Below are 22484 nucleotides of genomic sequence, written 5' to 3'. Positions count from 1 at the left end.
TTGCTTAAAAACCAGTATCACTTATTTCTTTGCTGAAAACACCTTAGTTTTTCAAACACCTCCAGTCAGGTAATCCACTTTTCTAAATAGAACTTTTATTAATTTGTTCTTTTCAGTGATTGATGGAGAGTAATGGGGATTCTTTTGTTTTACATGTAAAAAATATTTTCATAAGTCTAAATGCATTGTCAAGTTTTTAGTTTGGTTCTTTTTAGTAACAAGACCTTTTTAATCCCAATACGTAATGCAGTTCCTCAGACAGGACAGGCCACATTGCACACACTGCTTTTGATAAAAATCCAGGTGAATGTGAGAAGGTAAAAGGATTCTTCACTTGCAAGATACATTTGCCTCCACAGTTCATGCACAGTTCTAACAACCATGAAACTTGAACAGCAGTTTACTTTGAGACTACATACTTCCTACTTAGTTCAATGAGAGAGTTTGGAGATTTCATTAATCTGATTATATCAGCTGGAGGAATACTACTATCAGCTGCTTCAAGAAATCACAAGTTAGATAACAGCCCTGTATGTTGAGTTACAGGATAAACCTCTTATGAGGTATTTAGGTGTAATCTGTCTCCAGTGATAATAGTATTTAAAATGCATTCATTTTTCTGAAACAGTGATGCAACTATTGGTAATGTGAGTGTTACGCTATTTCTTATCTTAGAAAAGGGTGCTTTGCATTGGCTTTTAGACAATTTCAGTGAGATACAAGATAAGAAATACAAATTATATCATAGGAATTAAAGCATAGAGCATCAGGTTATGATGAGAGAAAAAGCTTCTAGCCTACATGTTTGAATTACCTAAAAGTGCCTACAATGCAAGTCTGTATTTTCTACTTTTTAGACATAACCAGCTATCTTACATTTACCTTTTGGTGAACTTGTTGCCTTATATATCAGCAGGCACAGGCTGCTCATCCAAAACTATGTTACAGGTCAGATGCTCTGTGTGTCAAAAGATTCTTCGGGGCTTCTTTCACATCACTGCAAATGTTATTTGAGGGGAGGAAAGAAGAAACATTAGGTGGTTCCAGCTGTTCTTCACTGGAAACACGTGGCACATACACTATGGACAGTGGTCGTTCAAAAAGCTGGCAGTTCCATTCCCTTTAGATCACTTCCCTCTGAAGTCGGGTCATTTGTGCTTTGCACATAGAAGTGGGTCTGGTCTTCTGGTCCAGAGTTCTTCCTTTTAATGAATTCTTTCAGATAAAGCAAGTGAACAAAAATCTTGGGGTTTTTGTTTTTCATTGAGAAGTCTCAAAAAAATCTGTTGGCAGATCTGTTATTAAATACAGATTCACTGTTGAAGTCTTTAAAGCTAAATAACAGGTTACTGCTAAAATAAAACCTAAAACCATGTAATATTTATATGCACATTTTTATTACATATTTTAAACTGTGTATGCATAAGGTAGTGAATTAAAAGTGATTCTCTTTAGAAATACCCATTTTTAGTTCAATAGTTTTAGCAATTACTGTAAACAAACTTTATGAAGTCATTCACTGGGCAAAGTGTCTTTTAGGTTATCAGTACAACCATACAAAATTTAGAAAGTAACATTAGAGCAGTATCAATAGGTTGAATACAAATATCCAGAAAAATAAATAACTTTTGCACAGGAACTATGTTAAGGAAACAATTTACTCTGGTATTTTAATTCAGAAAACAAATTAGGTTCATTTCTACTTTTGTATACTTTGGCTTATATCTGATAATTTTTCAGGCATCTTGAATCATGAAAAATACTAAAGCTTACTTTACTTACTTAAAAACTTTAGTTGGCCCTTTAAGATTCAACTACAAGCTTCTTTGTCATCATTCTTAACTCAAACTTTTCTGAAAAATCTGATTGTAGACCAGACTATTCCATACACCTTTATTTCCCCTTGACATCAGAAAAGACTTGACTCAAATCTGAACTAGCTTGTAGTGGGACTTCTGTTTTTTTTTTTAACAGGTGATACACAGAACATTTCTGATCTCCATCTGTTTTTAAAAACAGTGACAATGGATTTGATAAAAACAGGATGGGTTTTTTTTAAAGAAAAACCTTCAAATATCTGTTCTATTCACAGTTAATGAGATGGTGGTCTAAAACCATTTGTAACTTCAGGACCTGGTGATAGTAACCATCTTTTTAGTGTTGTATTTTTTCTTTTACTATGTTGTCATTTTGCTAGTATTCACCCAAGTCATTGTGCTTTAACAAAAATACATATATGTCATACTATATGCATTTTTGACAGTCCATGAAGGTTAAAGTTTGCACTTAAGTTGTTTTATGGTCCAGTTAAAAATTTACCAATTGATAAAATACTGCGTATCAGCTTCCTGAAGAGCAGGCACAAATTCCATGGCAAAGGCACTGGCAGAAGCCGTATATGAGACAGATTGGAGGGAACAAAAAACTCACACACACAATGCCTAGGGTCACTTTCTGCATCACTAGATGCAAGGATGCATCAATAGATCCCAAGAGGAGGGAACCAAAGTAAAAAAATCCAAGCAGCCTATACCAGTATTTTGGGTACATGCTTGCACAGCTTTGAAAAGACATTTTGGTCCAGCTGACTCGGAGAACTTAGAGATACTGACTCAGTGCCAAGGTCAGCATAATAATCTGAGGCAGTACTTTGACTGGGAGTCCTCAGGGAGTTTCTTTGTACTTCCATGATTGTAATCACTAAGCAGTTTGATGATCCATGTGAAGAACTTGAGGAAGCCAAGTTTTTCAGTGTTAAAACTACTTCTTTACAGTTAGAATTCCATGCTGTTTTGTCTTTTAATATGAGCTTGGACATAACATTTATATCACTGGGGAGTTCTTCATCTTCATGCAACTCTGTCTCATGGCAGCAAAAAGGACAGCTAATGCAGGGAGATGCATCTCCTACATGAAGTATTTTGGTCAAACAGCTAGCACAAATTTTGTGAAGACAGTCCAAGATTTTGGGCTTATGACTGTGAACAGTAAATCTCTGATGACAGCTTTTGCACTCCAGGTCATCATCAGGCACCTTTTCTTTTCCTTCAGTGCAAGTGTAATTCATCTTTAAATTAGACATGCTGTCAAAAAGAAGTAGTCAGGTTATAACAAGTTTTTTTCATGGATTCTGAGTCTCTATTTGATAATAATTTTGTCATTCATAAAATTTTAGTAAAAACAGGTAGCAACAACCTTTATACTGAAGATATCTAGCATCTCCCACTGTAACTCCCCACATTGTATGTAAATTTAGCAAACAAACAGGCTCATCACCCTCTGTATTCCTGTAAACCAGTTGTGCACACCGACTTGAATGAAACAAGGTGGTTTCATGAAACATGAAACCATGTTCCTATCAACATTAATCTGGACTTAAGGAAAGGTACTTCAGGTCTAACATCAGAAGACCATGGATTTATTTAAGTCTCACGGCACACATGGATTTTCTGCCCAGAGTATTCTACTTCGTTAGAATTTAAATTTTTCTGGTTTTGGGCCGTTGAAAATTCAAGGAGCATTGCAGTTTTTGTAATGCAGCCACAGAAGAAACTGCTTCTGTGGCTCTGTTTGTCCTAAAGATGGACCTTAACCACATGTAATTTGCCCCTTGTTTTCACATCAAGTGAAAGTGAAAAAAACTGAAGGGAGAAATGTAAAGTGCACTTGAGTCTCACTTTTTCGCTGAGATGTTTTAACACCTCAGAACATTCAAGAGATGCTTAGCTCTCTTGCTTTCATTATAGAAAGCATATGCGTGGCCCAGTGAAATGTTTTCAGTTTCAGTATGTAGTTTCTTTTGGTTGGCTCTGTAAATCTATCTTCCTGTATATTTATAAAAAGCAGCATTTCTCCTCATTTTGTATCAACAAACATAATTGTGAAAGGCAACTTAGTTATTTAACATCTGCCCTGTATACTTTTTAATAAAACCAGAGTAGAAAGCATTAGAATTGGTTACTTTTTTTTTTTTTTACCCTGTTTTGGCAGTATCCAATCATGGTCTTTGTGGCAGGAAGGGAAGACTGTACTTACTAGTTTGCATCATGTCCCTGGAGAAGATGCAGCCAAGGAACCTACCTATAAAACCAGCATAATCAAATACTGCATTTAGGAGTTGATATGACTTCTTGACACATGAAGCCTTTTTATGACCTAAATGAAATGATACACTTAGATCTGCTTTTGCATCATCATTATAGATCCCTTCTAACTGGACTATTCTATTCTATTGAATTAAATATCAAGACAGAACCAGCAAATTACTATGTCTAGAGCAGCTTTTATGTTTAAAAAAAGAGGTTAAAATATATCTTACTTCCTTTCCCCCCCCGCAGTGATTTCAGTATCAGAGGTTAGCTTAGCAATTACTTTTTTGGTGGGTTGTTTTGTTGGCTTTTTTTTGCATTCAACCTTTAGAAGACATACTTTGTTCTTAATGCCAATGTTTCTTGATCTTAATGCAACAATAGATCTAATGAAGCATTGCCAATAACTTCAGGGAGGGCAGGATGTCACTTGTTAACATGGGTGGAACTTGAGAGGTGGGGCAGAGGAGAGTTCTGTCTCCTAAGAAGATGCACAGATTTATTCGTTGCATCATGACCATCATGTAATAGCAGATAATTTTATTTAAACTTTTTAAATTTTATGTCTCTCTTATAGCGACTGTAATCATAACCAAAAAAAGAAAGATTACTGAATCAAAACATGAGAACAGCAGATTAACCCTTCTGCCCTAAGGCTTACCATATACAAAGCTGCCCGAGGAACAGGGGTTAAAGTCCCCCTTGCACCCATTCATCCCACCCACTGCCATCATCAGTGTTGGTGGCTGTGTCCTCCTCCTTACATGCAAACTTTGAGCAAAGACAAACAAAAAACCCCACAGAACTACTTTTTTCCAGATTTTTTAATTATCAGGCAGGACACCATCTGATAGAACATGCACCTGTATATTCGTCCCCCATTACCAGCCGGGAAATTCAAGGGCCCAGGTAGTACAGCATGTAATACTGCAACACCTATTTTCCCTTCATTCCAGGACACATTCAATATCTTTCAGACTTTGTGATGTTAGCTGAAGTATACAAAGAATCCCTAAATGAGTTTTGTAAGTATACATCACTATTTTGTATACTAGTGTATTCCCCAGAGTTAACAGTGTTTGCATAGAAAACAGGAATTATAACCAAAATTGAAAGGAAATGCATTCATCTTACTGATACAGAAACATCATTAGAAACAAGTCTTTCCACCAAGTTTTCTTTTCACACACCTGAGATAGATAGTCTATATGCACAGGAGAGAGACATGCCCAAATTCACTCTGGCTTTTGTCTGAAACTGTTTCAGTTTCCTCATACTTCTCTACTCAGTCGTAACTGTGTCCTTACAAGTAGATTATTTGCATACTCTGCCACTCATACAAAAGTAGTGCTCCAAACTGGAGGAGAGATGAATATCCCCAGTAACTTTGCCCTGTATCTCTTCTCAGGCATTCTGAACCACCTGCTGAGTAGAACCTTTCTGTCATTGCTATAAAATGATCTATTCCCAAGACCTCTGTAATGAATTCAGGAAACAAGGTTCTCGTAGGAGACTAGGCAGAACAATACCACAGTGCCTGCCCTGTGTGACTCAGTGTGGCTTGTTTGGAGCATACGGGGTAGTATCATAAACTTCTCTACTAAAAGCTACTGCCTGCTAACCTACTTCAGTGTATTCATTTTAGAGGTATTTTCTAATATGCTTCAGTTAGCAACAGACACTGTCTATCACAGCAGATTAGTTTTTCCTTGCTTCATCTAAATCACTGTGCTTAACACTTGAGTGATGTCTGTGAGGATGACCAGCAGCTCGAAGTCACCTTTAGTCTCTAGAGAAACATGCTTTCATCTCTGGCAAGTGGCTTTTGTCTCAGCCAATACTATGTAAGCAGTGGACAGGAAATAGAGGAGTGCATTATTTCAGTGCATTGTCCGAAGAAACAACAGAAAGAGCATAGTTTGCCCTTTCCCTCTCTGTGACAGCCAGAACAGACCTCAGGTTTTCCAGACATAATCCTGGCATAGAACTGCAGAACAGAGTCATACAATGATGAAATCCCAAAAGCTGACAAACATCCAAAGTTGCAAAAAAGTTAACACCTCTAAGACCTTTAAGAATTCCCCTACCATTTCCAGAGTTGAGCAAAGGCAGGAGCCCTTTAAAAAAAAAAACAAACTTAAACAAATACACTTTTTTTTTCCTGTATGCTATTCTTCAAGAATGGTTATTCTACTTTAAGTTTCACCTGTTGGTTACTTAAACCTTCTAAAAAGAAGAACAACTCACAAGTAAAGATCCTAAAGGAACCTTTTTTAAGCACAGGCAGCAGTTTTGTGAACTCAAAAGGTTCTTCTTTAAAAAAAAGGTTCTTCTTTTAAAAAAAGTAGTGCTAGGTTCCTGCTAGAATGTTTTGGGGGGTTTCAAAGCCAAATAAATAATAAATTTAGATTGACAATTTCTGAATAAAAACAAATGACCATGCCAAGCTCCTCTAACATACACTTGGTAGCCAAAATAGATTGCAGAGAAACTACCATCACTTTAACATTGCATGTAGAAATGTAGAGAATTCCAAATTAGTAACTAAATACTAAAGTGATGAACTAGATTAAAGCCTCAAATTTGTCACAACAGCAAACTAAAAAGGTCCCATTTTCTACAGCAGGTTTTTCTGTAATTACAGGATTCTGTAATTACAATTGCTAGCAGGAACGGAATTGGTTTGGGGGTGGGGTTTTTTGTGTGTTTGTTTTTTGTTTGTTTTTTTTTAACAACTGTTCAGTTGTACAATAACAACTACAGAAATTTGATTTGCTGGCTGCTGTCAATGTGTAATCTCTGAAATGAGAGATTGCACGACAGCAGGTCACTAAATTTATGGATTTTTAATGGAATTTTTTTTTTCCTCAGTAGTATTTTTTTTTTTTCAGTAGTATTAACCTACTACATCTGAGATCTACTTGCACCTCTTTGAGGTAGAAGAAACTGCATATATCAGAAAGTGTAGTAAGTTACTTTGTTATTAGAGCTTGAGGAGGAGGAGGCTAGAAAATCTCTGCCAGGAGAGTGGTGGCATGTTATAAAGCAATGGAATTAATAGTAGACACTTGGCTTTAGCACATTTAAGTACCTTTTAAAACTTCAGGTTAAGTCTTTTGAACCTCTTAGGAAAAACCTGCAATGTAACACGAGCAAATGTTTCCTAAGTGTTGCCTTGATGCTACAAGTCAAATATTTGAGTTATTCATCTGTCCTACTACTGCAGGAGTGCTGTGTTTCATGAAATTAATAAAACAAAGTAATTTTCTGTGTTGCTCAGAAAATGGAAATTCAGTACTGCCAAATCTTCCCTCAGGCCTCAAAAGCTTGCTATTACCAGGAAAAAAATCCCAATTTATTAAAAAGGCATTTCTAGGCTTCCTGGTTATAGAGGTCTTTAAAGTTTGACAAGTTCAAAAACCAAGGGGAAGATTAAACAAGTAAACTCAAGGCTTCTCCTGTATGCAAGTTCTGTTCTATTTGGGAATAGAATACTTCATCATACTGCTCTTTAGGGTAGGAGAAGAGAATTAAGGTAGAAATAGGTTAAAGATAAGTAGGTTAAAGAAACAGATAAGTATAGATTAAAGAATAGAGGAAGATAAGAATAAGGAAATATCCTTCATAAAGTTACTTCACTAGTGAGCTATTCAATTTTCAGATAATTTGAGCTTTAAAATTTCATAATTTAGTTTGCAAAGTGTTTTATGTTCATGGTGTTCATGAGTAAAGTGAGACTCAAGTAATAGAAATATCAATTTCCTTTTCTTGTGCCAGTTTTATCTTATGTCTCAAATACAAAGTCAATTCAGTTTATTTAATACTAGACTATTTTTTGTTAAAGAAGGTCATGCATACACACAACTGTCTCATGCTTTTGGACACATAGTTTTAAAGTTTCTCCAGCATAAACAGCTTTTCCCTTTTTAATTGATGTCCTAACTGTTTACCCTTCATCTATGTGCCAATATCAATCTGCAAATAAGGAGGCTTATTTACTGTGGCACATATCACTACAACTGCCACTGAACATTTTCTTCATTTTGTGGGTTTTGAATTTAAAAGTTTCTACATTTTACCCACATTCTTTTCACAGAGACTGAATAAAGACTTTAAGAAACAGAAACAAACCTTCAACAGACCAGAAATCAAGTATTTGTGAGGAAGTGTTTTTTCTATTAACACCACAATACTGTCTGACAAAAGACAATATTTCACTAAAACTTATGAATATATAGGCTATCACTTGTCATCTGCCAGATCTGGTTTTACTGGGAAGGTTATAGGTATAAAAGTTGACCCTGCCTACTGCTAAAGAGGGACTTCTCCTCCCCCCTGGCCCCACTCCCCCCAATATATGACTTTGTATACAGACCAGAAGATAATTGCCTGTGATCTTAATTAATGTATTGTATAAGTTTTTAGTCGCCATGGGAGACAACTGGCAATGCTTCATAGCACCCAGTAAAAATTGTATCAGGGTTCCCATTACAGGTCTACTCTGTCAGGATCAGAATTAATAACACTTTTTATAGAGACAATGAGACAATTTTGTTCAGACAGTACTTCGATTGATCTCTTTTGGAAGGGACAATACTAATTTTTACTGGTAAAGGATAGGAGAAAAACAATACATGAGTGACAGAAGATAGCTTTGTTGCCTCAACAAGGATCTTGGGACCAGATCATTACGTGCACCATGGCCGGCAGCCTACGTTTGTAGAAATAATGTTTTGCTGGCTCTCTATCCAGAATTCTCCAATTTCCATTTTGTAGTTCAGTACACGAGGTGTAAAGGAATTACAGTGCCCAGGAGTGTACCTTCCCAAAACTACTTCAGAAGAGTGTAAATTATGTCCTCTTCAGTGCCAGCTGCTACACCCTCGATCATTCCTTATCTTGGTTATCACTATATACCTGTGATGCTGTGGCCTTGGGCAGGCTACCCTTTTCAGCGCTGGAGGGAAATATTACCACTTCCAGCTACGTGTTACCACCCTCTGGCTGAGAATTGTCATCTCTACCAGTCTGTTTACTGCTACCTGCATCACTTCAAAGAAAATTAATGGGAAGTTTTCTTGAACAATTCAAAGGTAGTAGCCTGCTCTGAAGGGTCTGTAAGTGCCAGCAGCGACACCCATCAGTGTGCCCAGAGCCACCCTGAGCTGGCCTGGCTCCCGCAGGCAAGTATGGAGCAGTCTTCACCCACCCCGCTGAAGTTCTGCCAAGATAGCTTATGCATTTTAAATAGACTTAGCTATAATCAGTCATAGGAGCAAGATCAGAACTATGTATCCCTCATATCTAGTTTCATGCCCTGATCATTAGGTCAGAAAATGGTGCACTTTTGCCCTTTGTGCCCCACTGATTTTGCAACCATTCTGCACATGTGAGACAGCTTCAGCTGGCAAATGAAGAGCAGATGTGCCAAGCCAAGAGAGGCAGCTGTGGCATATATAGGAGCCACAGGCTTGAACCATCTCAGCCAGAGTTGGGCTTAAAACACAGACCTCCCACTAGCTGGATGATCAATGACCATTAGATAAAAAATGGATTTCACCAATACTATTAGCTGCTTTCTTTATCAGCCTTTTCTGTGTTAAAAGAGAGAGGAAGTTCTCTCTAGTTCTCTGAAATAATTATAGGTACCTGCCCTAAAGAGAACATTTCAGGTCCAGAGCTGGAGGAGGCACTTACAGAGGTGGAAGTTCAGCTGTTCTCCTGTGCTCTGCACTTCCTCTAGGCTAGCTCTAAGCAACCCTCTGCTCAGAAGGAGCATGTTTACCTTGGTCCTCCCATAACATTAAAGCACAAGCATCTAACTCTGTGTTTTGAAGACTTCTCTGGGAATCTAAAAAGTTGAGTGATGTGACTGGTTAACTTGCAAGTTTCTAACACGTTTTTTTAGAGCTGACAGGGAAAAGCTAGGAAAAAAACTGTGGAAGTCAGCCTTAAACAGTGAATGACCAAGATTCCATATTATTATTTACCACTATCCTATTACCTCCAGAAAACGAAACTCCAACAGGCCAGATTTTACAAGAGCTAAAAAGGAAACAGTTTGTTGAAAGGATTCGGTAGCTTGCAGCACATACATACCTAAAAATACATGTTTGGTTTTTTTTTCCTTTCTCCAAAAGACATAGCTCAAACTTTCTGCTCTGATTCCAATGAAGATAAAACCTTAGTGGTTAACACCTTAGATGAAACTTCATATTAGCAAGACATAACTAGCAGTATTTTCAAAGCTTCATTAATTAGTTTGCAGTTTTATTAACAGAGGTGATTCTCTCACAAACCCTGTCCTGTAGCCTGTATCAAACATTACATTCTGCAGATACAATAACGTTTTAAGCATTCTGTTTGTAGTAATGAGAAAAATAGCTAATATAGGATAATACCTGTTGTTTTTGTGGAGAGCAGCAGCGTGTAAACAGAAGCTGTATTTTTCAATTCCTTGTGTGCTTAGCTAATTTAATGGGGAAGTTCTTGGAAAGCAAAATCACTTTGTACAAAAAGGTTTTCTTGTTTTTGCGATTAGACCAATATGTTTGGTTATTATTGCCAACAAGCAAAAAATCACTTGCGCTTCACTGGACAGAAGGAACTATTATGTGAAGCAGCAGGACATTTTAACACATGAAGCCACTCTTTTCTTCCTCTTCGTACTAAGATTAAACAAGTAACATAACACAAACACTTTTTCATGGCATGCATTGATGAATAGGACTGTTGGACAAGTGATAAGCAACATGCGCTATAAAGTGTAGCTTTGCATCTTGGAAAACAAGCCTTTTTTTGCAGCTTAGTGTTTTCACTCATGCGACAAATGTACGGTATGGTATTCACTGTACACACTGGTTTTATATGCAGAACAAAGTACAAGGGTAGTACCTTCAAAGTAACAAATAGGTTAAAAACTGTAATGCAACCTACCTGCCACATTTAAGCAAGGCAGCACTGATGTAAAGATTATACTGTAGATGAGTATTTCTAGCAATTTCTTTCGTTGGTAGCAAGGTGTCCTTATTTCTCCTATAATCACATTTTTCCTGTTATCTTTAACCCTTACAGGTATATAAAAAGAAAGCAGCTGGGAAGCTTGGAGATCTCAGCCTCAAAATGACTGAGCAGGAGAAAGAATTTGCAGGGAAGACTGCTCAGTACCAGCAAGAAATGAAGCACCTCCAGCGTCTGCTGCAAGACAAACAGGAAACCCTCGATGAGGTGCTGCAGCAGAAAAGGTGGGTTAGTCACGGGCAGAGGCAATCCTGTTAGATCTGGCTGGCAGAAGTTGGGGGGAGGCAACTGCACGCCCTTGCTTTTCCTCAGAGCCTCATACGGTATCTTCCAGCTGATTTTCTCACTCATGCTTTGGCTATACTGAAAATGCTGAAACACTCCTCTTAATTCCCAGCTCCAGGAAAGACCTTTTGAAAGAGGAATTTATTCTGGGTAACTCCTACCATTCTTCCGCCAACATCTTAAGAATATCAATCTGAGCCTAGTCTTTGATGATTTGGGGAGGTGTCTCTAAATCATAAAGATAGATGTTAATTATTTAATAGCATTTTGTACTAAAGGCTGGATGCTTTCCCTTCCACAACCCTCAAGATCTTTCAGAACAGTAGGAAATTAAAGGAATCTAACAGGTATGCATATGATGGGTTTCCCTTTGAATCTACCTAACTGTTAATAAGTGGCTTAGACTGGCTACATGCAGAATAAAAAGATGAAAAGATAATTTAACAGATTTATACAAGATTATGATTATCAGTGTTGAAATATCCTTTTAATATAGAGTTTTTAAAGGTATTTTTCCCCTCTGGTAGTGGGAAGCTTCATAGCACGTTTGTGTTATCAGCATACAGGAAAAATTTTTTACAGCGGAAGAGAGGTAATTAAGCAGTCATTTTGCAAGTCATCTCTGCTATTGTGAAATAATATATTTAAAGACAATAGAAAAACAGGGCTTGGTATCATTGGCATTCTGTCAGCACAGTTCCTCTCAATTACTTTATACAGTCCTGTTAAACAGGTGTGAGTAGCTGGGGGTTGTACAGTGAACAGCCCCACCTTACTAATCAGAACAGGATTGTAACAAACCTGACGGACAGCAGGTCGGGACCCTCTTACCATGGCACATTTACACAGCACCAAGGTGCCCAGAGGTGGAGTTACTGCAGGTCACAGCACCTTCAAAAGTAGCGTTTGTTTAGACATGGTAGCGATATTCTTGTGCTTCCTCTTGTTTCTTCACTCATCATTGTTTTTAACAAGTCTACATCCAAACTAACATGGGCTTCATAAAACATAACAAAGGTGACTTTCCTTTGAATTTTTCTCCCCTCCTGCATCATCTTTCACCTGATGACAAAAATTAGGGGTTGCACTACTTACCCATTGCGTCCAAAGGAACAGAATCTTTCCACTTGGTCTTCAAAAAGACTTGCATATAGATGTAATTGTTCTTTTGATAAGTAAAAAACTTTTAAAGCTTTTAAAGATATGCAAATTTTACCTTCCTAGAAGCTGCTCTGTAGAGCCTTCTCAATAATTTCAGCCTTTGCTAGAGAATATTGGAAATTCAGAGCAACCTTCCTCCTAACGCAGCTGACGAGAAAGCAGTATCATTTTCTGTTTTTCAGGCAGCTGATAAACATGATGACATTTTGATTGTTTATAGAATAATCTTATGAGTCATCATTATCACATACCTTTTCTTAAGAGGAAATAAATTGCATGTTTCAGAAACAAAGTTGTTAATGTGGTTCTAGGGTAGAAAACCAGGTTCCTAAATGCCTCAAGTCTTATTTCACAGGACACTTACCTTTATGAGTCTTCTAGGTCACAATGTATTTCTTAAGTCTTCTGCAGAGGAACAGCCCTTTGAGATTGTTACAGCTGCTGTACTTTGGATGTTAAACGCAGGTTTGAAAGCCTTAGTAATGAAGCTGCCTTAGACTGTCCTCACAAGAGGGTCAACAGTAGGAAAGCTGTCTTACCTCTAAGGTTACATGTAGAATTGTAACCATGATAAAAATTGTTGATCTTTGTGATAAGGACTATTACAGGATAGATAGAAAATTCTTGAGCCAGCAGTCCAACTAAGATTTTCAGAGATTAAGGCTGAATGAATTTAGTTCAGTGAGGGCAGAAAGCTCTGTCTTTTTGTAAAGACAAATCTGCTCTCAGACCTCCTTCTGTTAACTTTTTTATCCTCAAACATCAGTACAGCATTGGCATTTTGCTTACTGTCAACAAGGTACAAAACCTTACGTTTTGGCTAGGTTAGAGGTTGAATGGAATTTTAACTTTTACTCATTTAAGTAACAACAGCCTACATTTATGAAGAACAAACGTAATGTGTTTTGCCTAAACGCAGGCAGGACACATTTACTATGGAGTACGTATCTAATTTTAAATGCCAAGTGACAAAGGCTTGTGTTTGAAGAGGTGACCCAGCTGCTCTGGGCAGAGTGGAATAGCAAGGGTTACCTACTAGGCTGTGATCTGTATTGGTTAACATCAGTAGGCACCGTCACTGATAATAACACTTCGCAGAGCTTGAGGGAATTTCTGGTGAGATACAGAAAAATGTAAGAGAAGGGTAGTGAGGGGCCATCGCCCAGTGAAGTAGGAACAAGAAATTTTGGTATTCAGAAAAAAAGTACAGACCATCAGCAGCTATGGTGACCAAGCTGCTATGTAATCCAAGTTCCTTAAGACAGCAGAGAGGTTGACTAGTGAGAATAAAGACATCCTTGCCCCAGCCTATTCTGCTGAACGTATTTTTAGAGTTTGATCAGGTCAGAATTTAAAACCAAAAAATCCTGCAGAGACAAAAAACTCTTGTCTATCTACAGCTGGGTTGTAACTGCTACTTTGTAGATGCTGAAAAAACAGCTGAACTAGAGAAGCAATATGTTCTGCCACGCTGAAAAGACTTACCCATGACCGCAGTGTAGTGTGTGCAAAGCCAGGGGCAGTGGCAATGTGCTTCCTTGACAGCAACGTGCTTCGCTCATCCCAAAGCAAAGGCAGCCAGCACTTTTGGATTCTGCATCTCAGCTCTGTTTAAAAATTAATGCTCCAAGAAGAGTTCAGATACACCCCTACCTCTAAAGGCATCTGTTTCGTTGTTACTGAAGTAATTTTTTGGTACTTTTAAAACTAATCTCTTTGAACTGTTTTTTCTAAAATCGATGCAGTTGCCATTGAACTGAACATACAGACAGAAAAGGAACATCCCATTTGTCAGGCATGCTGACAGCATTAAACTACAATTCAGAATTCAGCCATCATTAGTTTCATCTTCTTACTTCAAATTTTCTCTGCCTCAGGCTCATACAAACATTAACAATGAAACAATATTTAAAAAAAAGTCTTGGTTTTAAAAATTCGCAGGTGAAATAAAGCGTTTGTGATGTTCTGCACTACAATAAGGCTAAACCAGATTAAGCTCTTGTGTATTGATGGTAGAACCTAAGAGCACTGTACACCTGCATGCAGACTCCAATTGGAGAGAAGTAGCAACAAAGAAAAGGAGCTTGTCCCTTTCAAGATATAAAAGTACATTTAAAAACAAAATAAGGTGCTGAAAGTGTTCCAAGATCATCATACAAAGGGCCAAAGTCAACCGGTGGGTGAAAATCAGGACTGCTTGTTAGGGGAGTTCAATCATGTAATTTTACTCTTTGTGCCTCACATCCACCAAAATGTAAGCTGTGGATAACAGTAATTACCTTTGTAAAGCATTTTGAAGCATATACTGAGTATCTGGTAGTATTGGACACTTACTGCTGGCTCAAGGAGAAATACACTTTGTGAGAACAAAGTCATCTACAGTTTTGGTGTTTCAAAATGAGAGGTTGCTCCTCAGTAGCTTTTCAGAGACTTGGCAGAAATAGGAAGGTCCAGCTCATTAATGCGGCTTCTGTTCTTGAGCAGAGTCTTTGGCTACTCTTAGCAACTGTACAGCTTTCACCTTCTTTTGCTTCAGTTTCATTCTTAATGGTTAACAATCTCTTCCACCACCAAAGTTCATTCCAAGCAATATATACAAGGATAACCTTCAGGCCTTTTCAGTAAGGTTTTTTTCTCACCTTCCATCTATATATCCAGTCATAAGGTAGAACACAAAATGAGCCAGTAATATGTCTGGGCCACTTCTTACCACTTCATTCTTCATGTTGCTGACCACAGAGGACTCTGTAAGAAGTACTGATCGGGTATTTTCTAGCATATGCCTTTTGCCAGAAATGTAGCCTGACAGCATTTAATCTCAACACATTTATGTTTTGCATTGATGTGCTTCTCATTTTTAGAGCCTGGTGTTCAGGAGAACTGGTGTAAAAGGCTAGCTCTATCAAGTGCTCAGCTCAGGGCTTGAAGTGACAGTGTTAGAGAAGTCTGTACCATTAAGATCTGTGTGCTCATTTTCCATGCAATAGCTTTCCTTTCCACTTCAAGTGATCTTGATTTTCTGATTATCTTGTATTTTGACACACACTAGAAGTGAGAGGAAGCCCAAGAGCTTAACCTTGACCAAATATAACTTACTAAAAAGTCTGTGGCTGGAATACACTGCATTATTAAATAATGTTAGCTGCCATGTTTGAAAAATAGCCTTTTTTTTTTTAGAAAAAAACCATTAAATAATTCATTTATGCTTGGGCATTCAGAGAAATCAGGCCATAAGGTTATAATGCTTTAAGGGTGGTCCTTCACTGTCTTTGCCTTCCCCTGAAAAGAAGAAAAAAAAGAAGTGTTTACACCGCTTCTGTTTGAGCTCCACATCAAGGCATTAGCTGATGGAGTCTGACACCCAGTTTGACAAGACCTTTTCAGCCTCTGAGTGGAGTGATGCAGAAGTGCCGGCAGCTGGCAGAAGGGGCACGCATTAGAGACACACCTGTTGCAGGAAGCAGAACCGCTATCACAACAGAGCCCACATCGGTGGACAGCGGCAGTCACGATATTTGGATCTCACATGCACTGCTCTTTTGTGTGGATGTAACTCAACTTACTATATGGGTCCAGGTCTTTTCTGATCATATCCTCTCCAGCATTACGTTTAATGGGCTTTTTAAAAACCAAAATAAGAACGAATTTCAGTCAGATAATTTCAAGCATCTAAATACATGCTGTTTATAATTGGCTTATCCACATATTGTAATTATGTACTGCTGAAAAGTTCTTTTAAAATTAGGATGTCTCTTCATCTTTTTCCAGGAAAGTGGAAGGGGAACTTGAAATCATTTGGGAATCTACATCCAAAGAGAACAGGAGAATGAGAGAACTCTTACATAAATCCCTGGGGAAGAACAACATGTGGAATACTGTCATAGTTCATGAGCCATACTTAGATGAAAGCTCTCAGAAGGACCTAGTTTACAGACATGATTTTAGCTATTGTGATGTGAAACCTTCATCCCCTCCTAAAAATGAAATTCAACAAGAATCTCAGTGATAAGAATAAAAATGCCTTATGCATCTCATCCAAGAAAGAGAACTCTGTGCCTGACTTGGACTTTTTCGCCACCACAAGATTTAACAGAGCATTTACCTTCAAGATTACTGTATTTTTTAGTGTCAAAGTGACAACAGCATATTCTCCAGTTGTACCATCAATAGTGTAAATCTAGCCTAAAACAGAACTTTGTTTTTGAAGAAGAGGCTATTCCTTGTTAAGGCAAAATTTGGTACAGCTCTAAATTAACATAAAAAGGCAAGTATCCAGTTAAGAAGATAAACAACTGGTAAGCTTGGCGTTCTAGCAGAGACACATACCTTGCCACAAAGCAAGTGAACAGCAAGACAGAAAGCCTCCAGTATGCTAAATAATGTGTCTCTGGTATATATGTTCTAATTAAGAGGTCAAATTTCAATAAATCCTCCCCAAATCACAAAGTACAGATGGAGTATGATCAAAGTTGAAAAAAATGCATTGTCCTTTCTCGTTGCTGGTGATGAAGCATCCTGACACCCCGAGATGTCCTTGCACCAGATTTTCTGCCAAAAATTTTGTCACCTCAAGGACAGAGGAAGACGTGCCTGTGAAGCTGGCAGGACTGACACATCCTCACAGTGACTGGGGGCGCCTGAATGCACAACTGTCCACTAGGCAGATTTACAGGCGTTGCCAAGTTGCTACCATAGTTTTGCCAAGGGGACAAGTTGCCAGCAGAGGCTACAGCCCTCCTCCAGCTTGTCTTGTTTATCCTCTTCACATTCAGTGTCTTCAGAAGCCCTTTCCCCGCCTCCGAGGCATTCTCTGCCACAGTGCCAGCCTTTAGATTATTATGACATGTATTTGTCTTAGCTTTTGTAATTGTTGATTTTTCACAATATCACAGATCAGCATTGTAGTAGTATGTATTGGTATGAAGTCACTTGATTTTGGATTTACACATAACTTGTTGGATCAGCTTTTTGCTTTTGCTTCATTTTCATAACAAAACCTAAATGGTACCAGAAAACTGTCACAATGCAAAAACCCTGTAACTATCGTAGTTGTACAATATTAGAAATAACGAAGAATCTCATTGGCTTTGATCAAAGCTAACAAAGAGTAGAAAACCAAGTTAAATACCAAAAAGAATACATACTGTGAGTGTCCAGAAAGTTTCATGCTTTCCGAGTCGTCTTCCTGCAGGATGAGGCCATGGCTCAGCAAAGAGGGTTACTCAGGAGAGGGTGGGGAGAACAGCTCCTATCACACCTCTCTCCTCCGTGCCATGCATACGTGCCGTTCCTAAAGCCAGCTTCCGCAGTACAGTGGGAAGTCAAAGACCCTCCAAACTCCCAAAGCACTTGCAAAAATCTTAGTGCACTCAGCTGTTACCCTGATAAGAGGCAAACCACCAAGGTAGCAAGTCCTAAATATATGAGTCCTATAATCAGTGGGATTTTGGTATGTACTTTAATTACTTTTCTGGGAATAAAAGGAGTACAACCTTACCAGCTCATCAAGATAAAACTTCAACATGCCACAGCAAGACTGACTAACAAAACTAGCACTACTATGTTAGTCTTCTCCCAGAGACTTAACAAGATGTACATCATCACTTTCGTTCTGGCTTTTTCAACTTGATTATTTTAGGACGATAAAGACAAAACAAACTATTTTTAAACACAGTCTTAAATAACCTAACTTAACATGTGAAGTTGTGGGGGAGTGGAGGGGTTGCTGGGGTTTTGGGCGTGGCCTGTTGCTAAACTAGTCCTGTCTCTGGTCTTCCTTGAATTTCACAGAATCATTAAGGTTGGAAAAGACCTCTAAGATCATGAAGTCTGTCAACCCAACACCACCATGCCCATTAAACCATGTCCCAAAGTGCCACATCTACATGTTTTTTTGAACACCTCAAGTGATGGTGACTCCACCACCTCCCTGGGCAGCCTGTTCCAATGCTTGACCACTCTGTCAAGACATTTTTCCTAATAGCCAATCTAAACTCCCCTGGCACAACTTGAGGCCATTTCCTCTCATCCTATCACTAGTTACTTGGGAGAAGAGACTGACACCCACCTCACCACAACCACCCCTTCAGGTAGCTGTAGAGAGCCATAAGGTCTCCCCTCAGCCTCCTCTTCTCCAGACTGAACAACCCCAGTTCCCTCAGCTGCTCCTCTTAAGACATGTTCTCCAGACCCCTCACCAGCTTCGTTGCCCTTAACTTGAGAAAATTTGAGTTTGAGAAAACTCATTTGAAATGGAAGGTGTGAAACGCCTACTCAGACAAACTGTAGAGACTACAGAGACATGCACACTCCCCGAACAGGCGCCAGTCTGCATCTGTGCTTACAATAATCCTGACAGAACATCAAGCGCCCACACTGTTCTTTGTGTTTTTGAAGGCAGGTTTTAAAAATGAAGTTTTTTATGTCATGTTTGCAAGATCAGCATCTCCCAGTATGCAAATGCAGCCTTGGAACTGCCTGCATATGGAAGTGATTTACTGTAATTCTCATGTGTTTTTAATTGCCCTTTTGAGTATGTCTCAAGATTTTGTAAAAATAAACACCTTCAGAGGGAAAAAACCCACCATGTTGGTAATTCCTTAGAAATAAAGTGAGATTTTCAAAACTCTCTCAATACTGGCTTAACTCTTCTTCCACTGAAGTAAGCTGGAATGCCTTAGAGCTACACTTCTGCCACATCTGCTTCTCCTTTTCACAGCCCTCAGCTTAGAGCAGGTTTTAATACATGGTTCAAAGGACAGCACCTCGACAATGACACTCTAACACGATGTTCAGCAATGCTACACTTGCTTTCTCATTTGCATAGCATTAAAATGTTACCTTAAACTTTAAGTGAGCTAACATTTAATCAAATCCCCAGGCGATTATCCATCCTCAGTTTCCACAGCGTTTGCAAGAGAACTGAGAAAACACAATGCCCCGTGGATAAAAAGGTCCTTTTGTGGCTCAAGATCACTGGCATCCCAAAAAATCCTATTAAAAGATACTTCAAATACACGTGTGTATCACCCACTTAGCATTCTTGGACAGGAAAATCCTGGAATTGTTTCAGATTAACAAAAGCAAACACAACTGCAAGAGTGTCAAGTATTGTACAAAGAGAATTAATGATTAGACAGGGGCTTCTCTCCAATTCCTTCTGACAGTTTGGAAAGAGACTGATTTTCTGCTTTACGAACAGCTAAAAGAATTGGTTTTCCCTTAAGTCTCTTTCAGATGAAAGATAAATCTTAAAACTCCGGATGGTTTTCATCTTGCGTTAAAACATTTGGTTTTAGTATGTTCCTACCGCACAAAAAGTACACGAAATAATTCTTCTTGCAGACCACCAATTCACCAATTTTAGGACTAGAAAAAATCACAAAAGACAGGCATTACACATACAAATACTCTTTTGAGAAAAAATGAATTTTTTTTTAATTAAAACGCAGAACATTTAAACACAAAGTAAAAAAACCCACTGAAATTACTAACAAAGTTGGTAATTTTAAGAATTAAGATTGCCTAGCAGGCAATACCACTACTTACAAGAATCAAACAGAAATCCAGGGTCTCAAAAGCTAACTAGAAGAAATAACTTAAAGAGCTTAAAGGATGATCACCATCACTTCTGTGCTTAAGCAGCAGCTAAAAATTAAACAAAAAATAATTTTCTTTGAGCACTGGAAAAAAATCCCAAATGAGCCACCAGAAACCAACCCAATTAGAGACATTTTGTGTATTTTGGGAGTTACTGACTCTTTCCAGCTTCAGAATATTGAAAACTGAGGTAGTTTTAGGAGGTGCAGTTAAGGAGAATGTAAATGCATTATTTGATAACCAAATGCCACAAGGAATCACTACTTGGAGCCAGTAGATTTTATTTTTTTTTTTTTTAAATCTTTTAAAATTACAGGCATTTTTAATTCTTAACATACAATATTGTCTGTGTATGTTTGGGGGGAGTGAAGTCAACTGCTTGAACATGCCACCCAGGGAAGGTGCTGACAGCGAGCCACTGCTGCTTTCTGCCTAAGTTTTTCAATTTCAGTTCTTCATCTAGTCTATGAAGGATTTTTTTTTTTTTTTAATATATTTTTTAGACCTTCCCTCTGCAGTTTGCTGGTGAGAATATAGTCACCAATAAAAGCCCTTCCAAAACTGATACACATATATATATATTTTACTGTTTCCTGCCTATCCACTTGGCTTATTACTTTGAGAAAAAACAGTTTATTTTGACAGGATTACTGATAAATTCATACTCGCTGCAACTCATTCTTTTCTAGCCCAGTATCACAGCTATTAGTGCTAGGCACTATAGTACTACAAAGAAACAAACATAATACTCTTCCTCTTTGCACAGGTAACAGCTTTTATGCATCTTTAAAGTGCTGAAATGAAGAATTAACTATCCTGTTCTGAGTAAATCATCACCTTGTATTTAGAAACAAGTTCCAAACACACAAGTGTGAATGTGTTGGAATTTTGCATAATCAGGTAAATGAACTTGGTTAGTACACAGGTATTGAAAAAAACTGTACCTAGAAAACCCCAAAACTTACTGAGATATTTTAAATCATAAAGTCATAGAAGCTTTGGGTTGAGACCTGCAAGGTTACCTAGTCCAACCCCCCTTCAATGAGCAGGGACATCTTCAGTTACTTCATCTTGTTTCATAGATACTATACTAAGCAAATGATTTGGCCATTTTTTCTACTACAAAAACTTTACCCCTGCCAGTTCATCTTTTGTCTGTTACCCACCTGGCACTGGCAACTCGCTATTATACCAAGTCTGATATGCTGCACCTTCCTTCCATTTACCGCACCTTCTCATTGTAAATTGAGCCAATGAAGTAGTTTATGTTGTTTTCTGAAACGAAGCTGAAAGACACAGAGTTCCTCAATCCCTATCAAAACACTGAGAAAACAATTCAGAATTTGTGGAACTGTAGTAATGTTACCTTCATTGCTGAATTTACACAGCATATTCTGTCCATAATGTAATTTTCCCTAGAAAAACATCTGGATTAAATAATATGATTATAAATTTAAAAAGCAAACACTGCCACCACCTTTCCAAAACAAAAAACAAACCACTGGAGCGTACTGGCATTAATTCTTACTCAGTTGTCAGAACAGAGTATCACATACACTGTGCTTCTGTTGTTGTGTAAATACCAGGGAGATTCTGTTACTTAGCAGACACATTAAGATAAGGAAGCCCTAACGTCCTGTGAACTAAGCATCATTAATTTTCTAATTTCTAACCTATTAGACTCCCCCCTGCCCATTTAGAAGTCATTTCCCTTCCTCTATTTTTATGCCAGAAAGATGCTGTCATCTTTCTAGCCCGTAACTTCGCTAACAGCTTGGCAGAGAGAACCTCCTAATATTTTTCACCATGAAAAATTCATGTCACTATACTGGCACACTGCCATCAGGAGTTCTAAGAGCTTTTCCTCTGAGACTACAAATCCCTGGCTGGCCAGGCACAGCTCTTCCATGTCGGCGAGCTCTGAGCACTCATCCTACTCTGCACATCTAATGTAAAGAAATACAGTAAAAATTCTCGTGTCAGCTTAGAAGAGCAGATGCACTTTGAAGGCTTCTTTACCTCTAAAACCATGGTTCCTCTGAGATCTCTCCAGAACTTTTTTCCTGTGCTAAATTAATTTCAACGTTTCTATATGCACACACATTCAGAATATGGTATCAGAAGAGATAATTCTGTAGTACTTCAAAGTTGTTTTATGTATCAAATGTTTGGCTTTGGTAAATATAATATTAAACTGAGACTTCAAAAGTAGGTAGCACAGAGCATCATAAGCACAGAGTGCCTCAGTATTCACTGTTTTCTTCCTCAGCTAGAAATGGGCACACTAAAGATATCATCTTCCTGTAACCAAGGTGATGGGGAAATCAAACG

At 38.1% G+C, this 22484-nt stretch overlaps 1 protein-coding gene across 1 annotated transcript in view; it reads left to right on the top strand.

Moving 5' to 3' along the window:
* The window catches only part of CEP89 (centrosomal protein 89kDa), a 40754-nt gene extending 24194 nt beyond the window's left edge, over positions 1–16560 (top strand). The window contains exons 18-19 of the mRNA XM_010287728.1: positions 11163–11332; positions 16323–16560. Of these exons, the coding sequence (XP_010286030.1) occupies positions 11163–11332; positions 16323–16560 (408 nt within the window). The remainder of the gene's footprint in view (positions 1–11162; positions 11333–16322) is intronic.
* The last annotated feature ends 5924 nt before the right edge of the window (positions 16561–22484 follow it).

Source organism: Phaethon lepturus, unplaced genomic scaffold (genome assembly GCF_000687285.1).
Source record: "Phaethon lepturus isolate BGI_N335 unplaced genomic scaffold, ASM68728v1 scaffold18235, whole genome shotgun sequence".
Taxonomy (NCBI): domain Eukaryota; kingdom Metazoa; phylum Chordata; class Aves; order Phaethontiformes; family Phaethontidae; genus Phaethon; species Phaethon lepturus.
The sequence above is the reverse complement of the archived record's forward strand: the minus strand, read 5'-3'. Positions and strand labels throughout refer to the sequence as shown.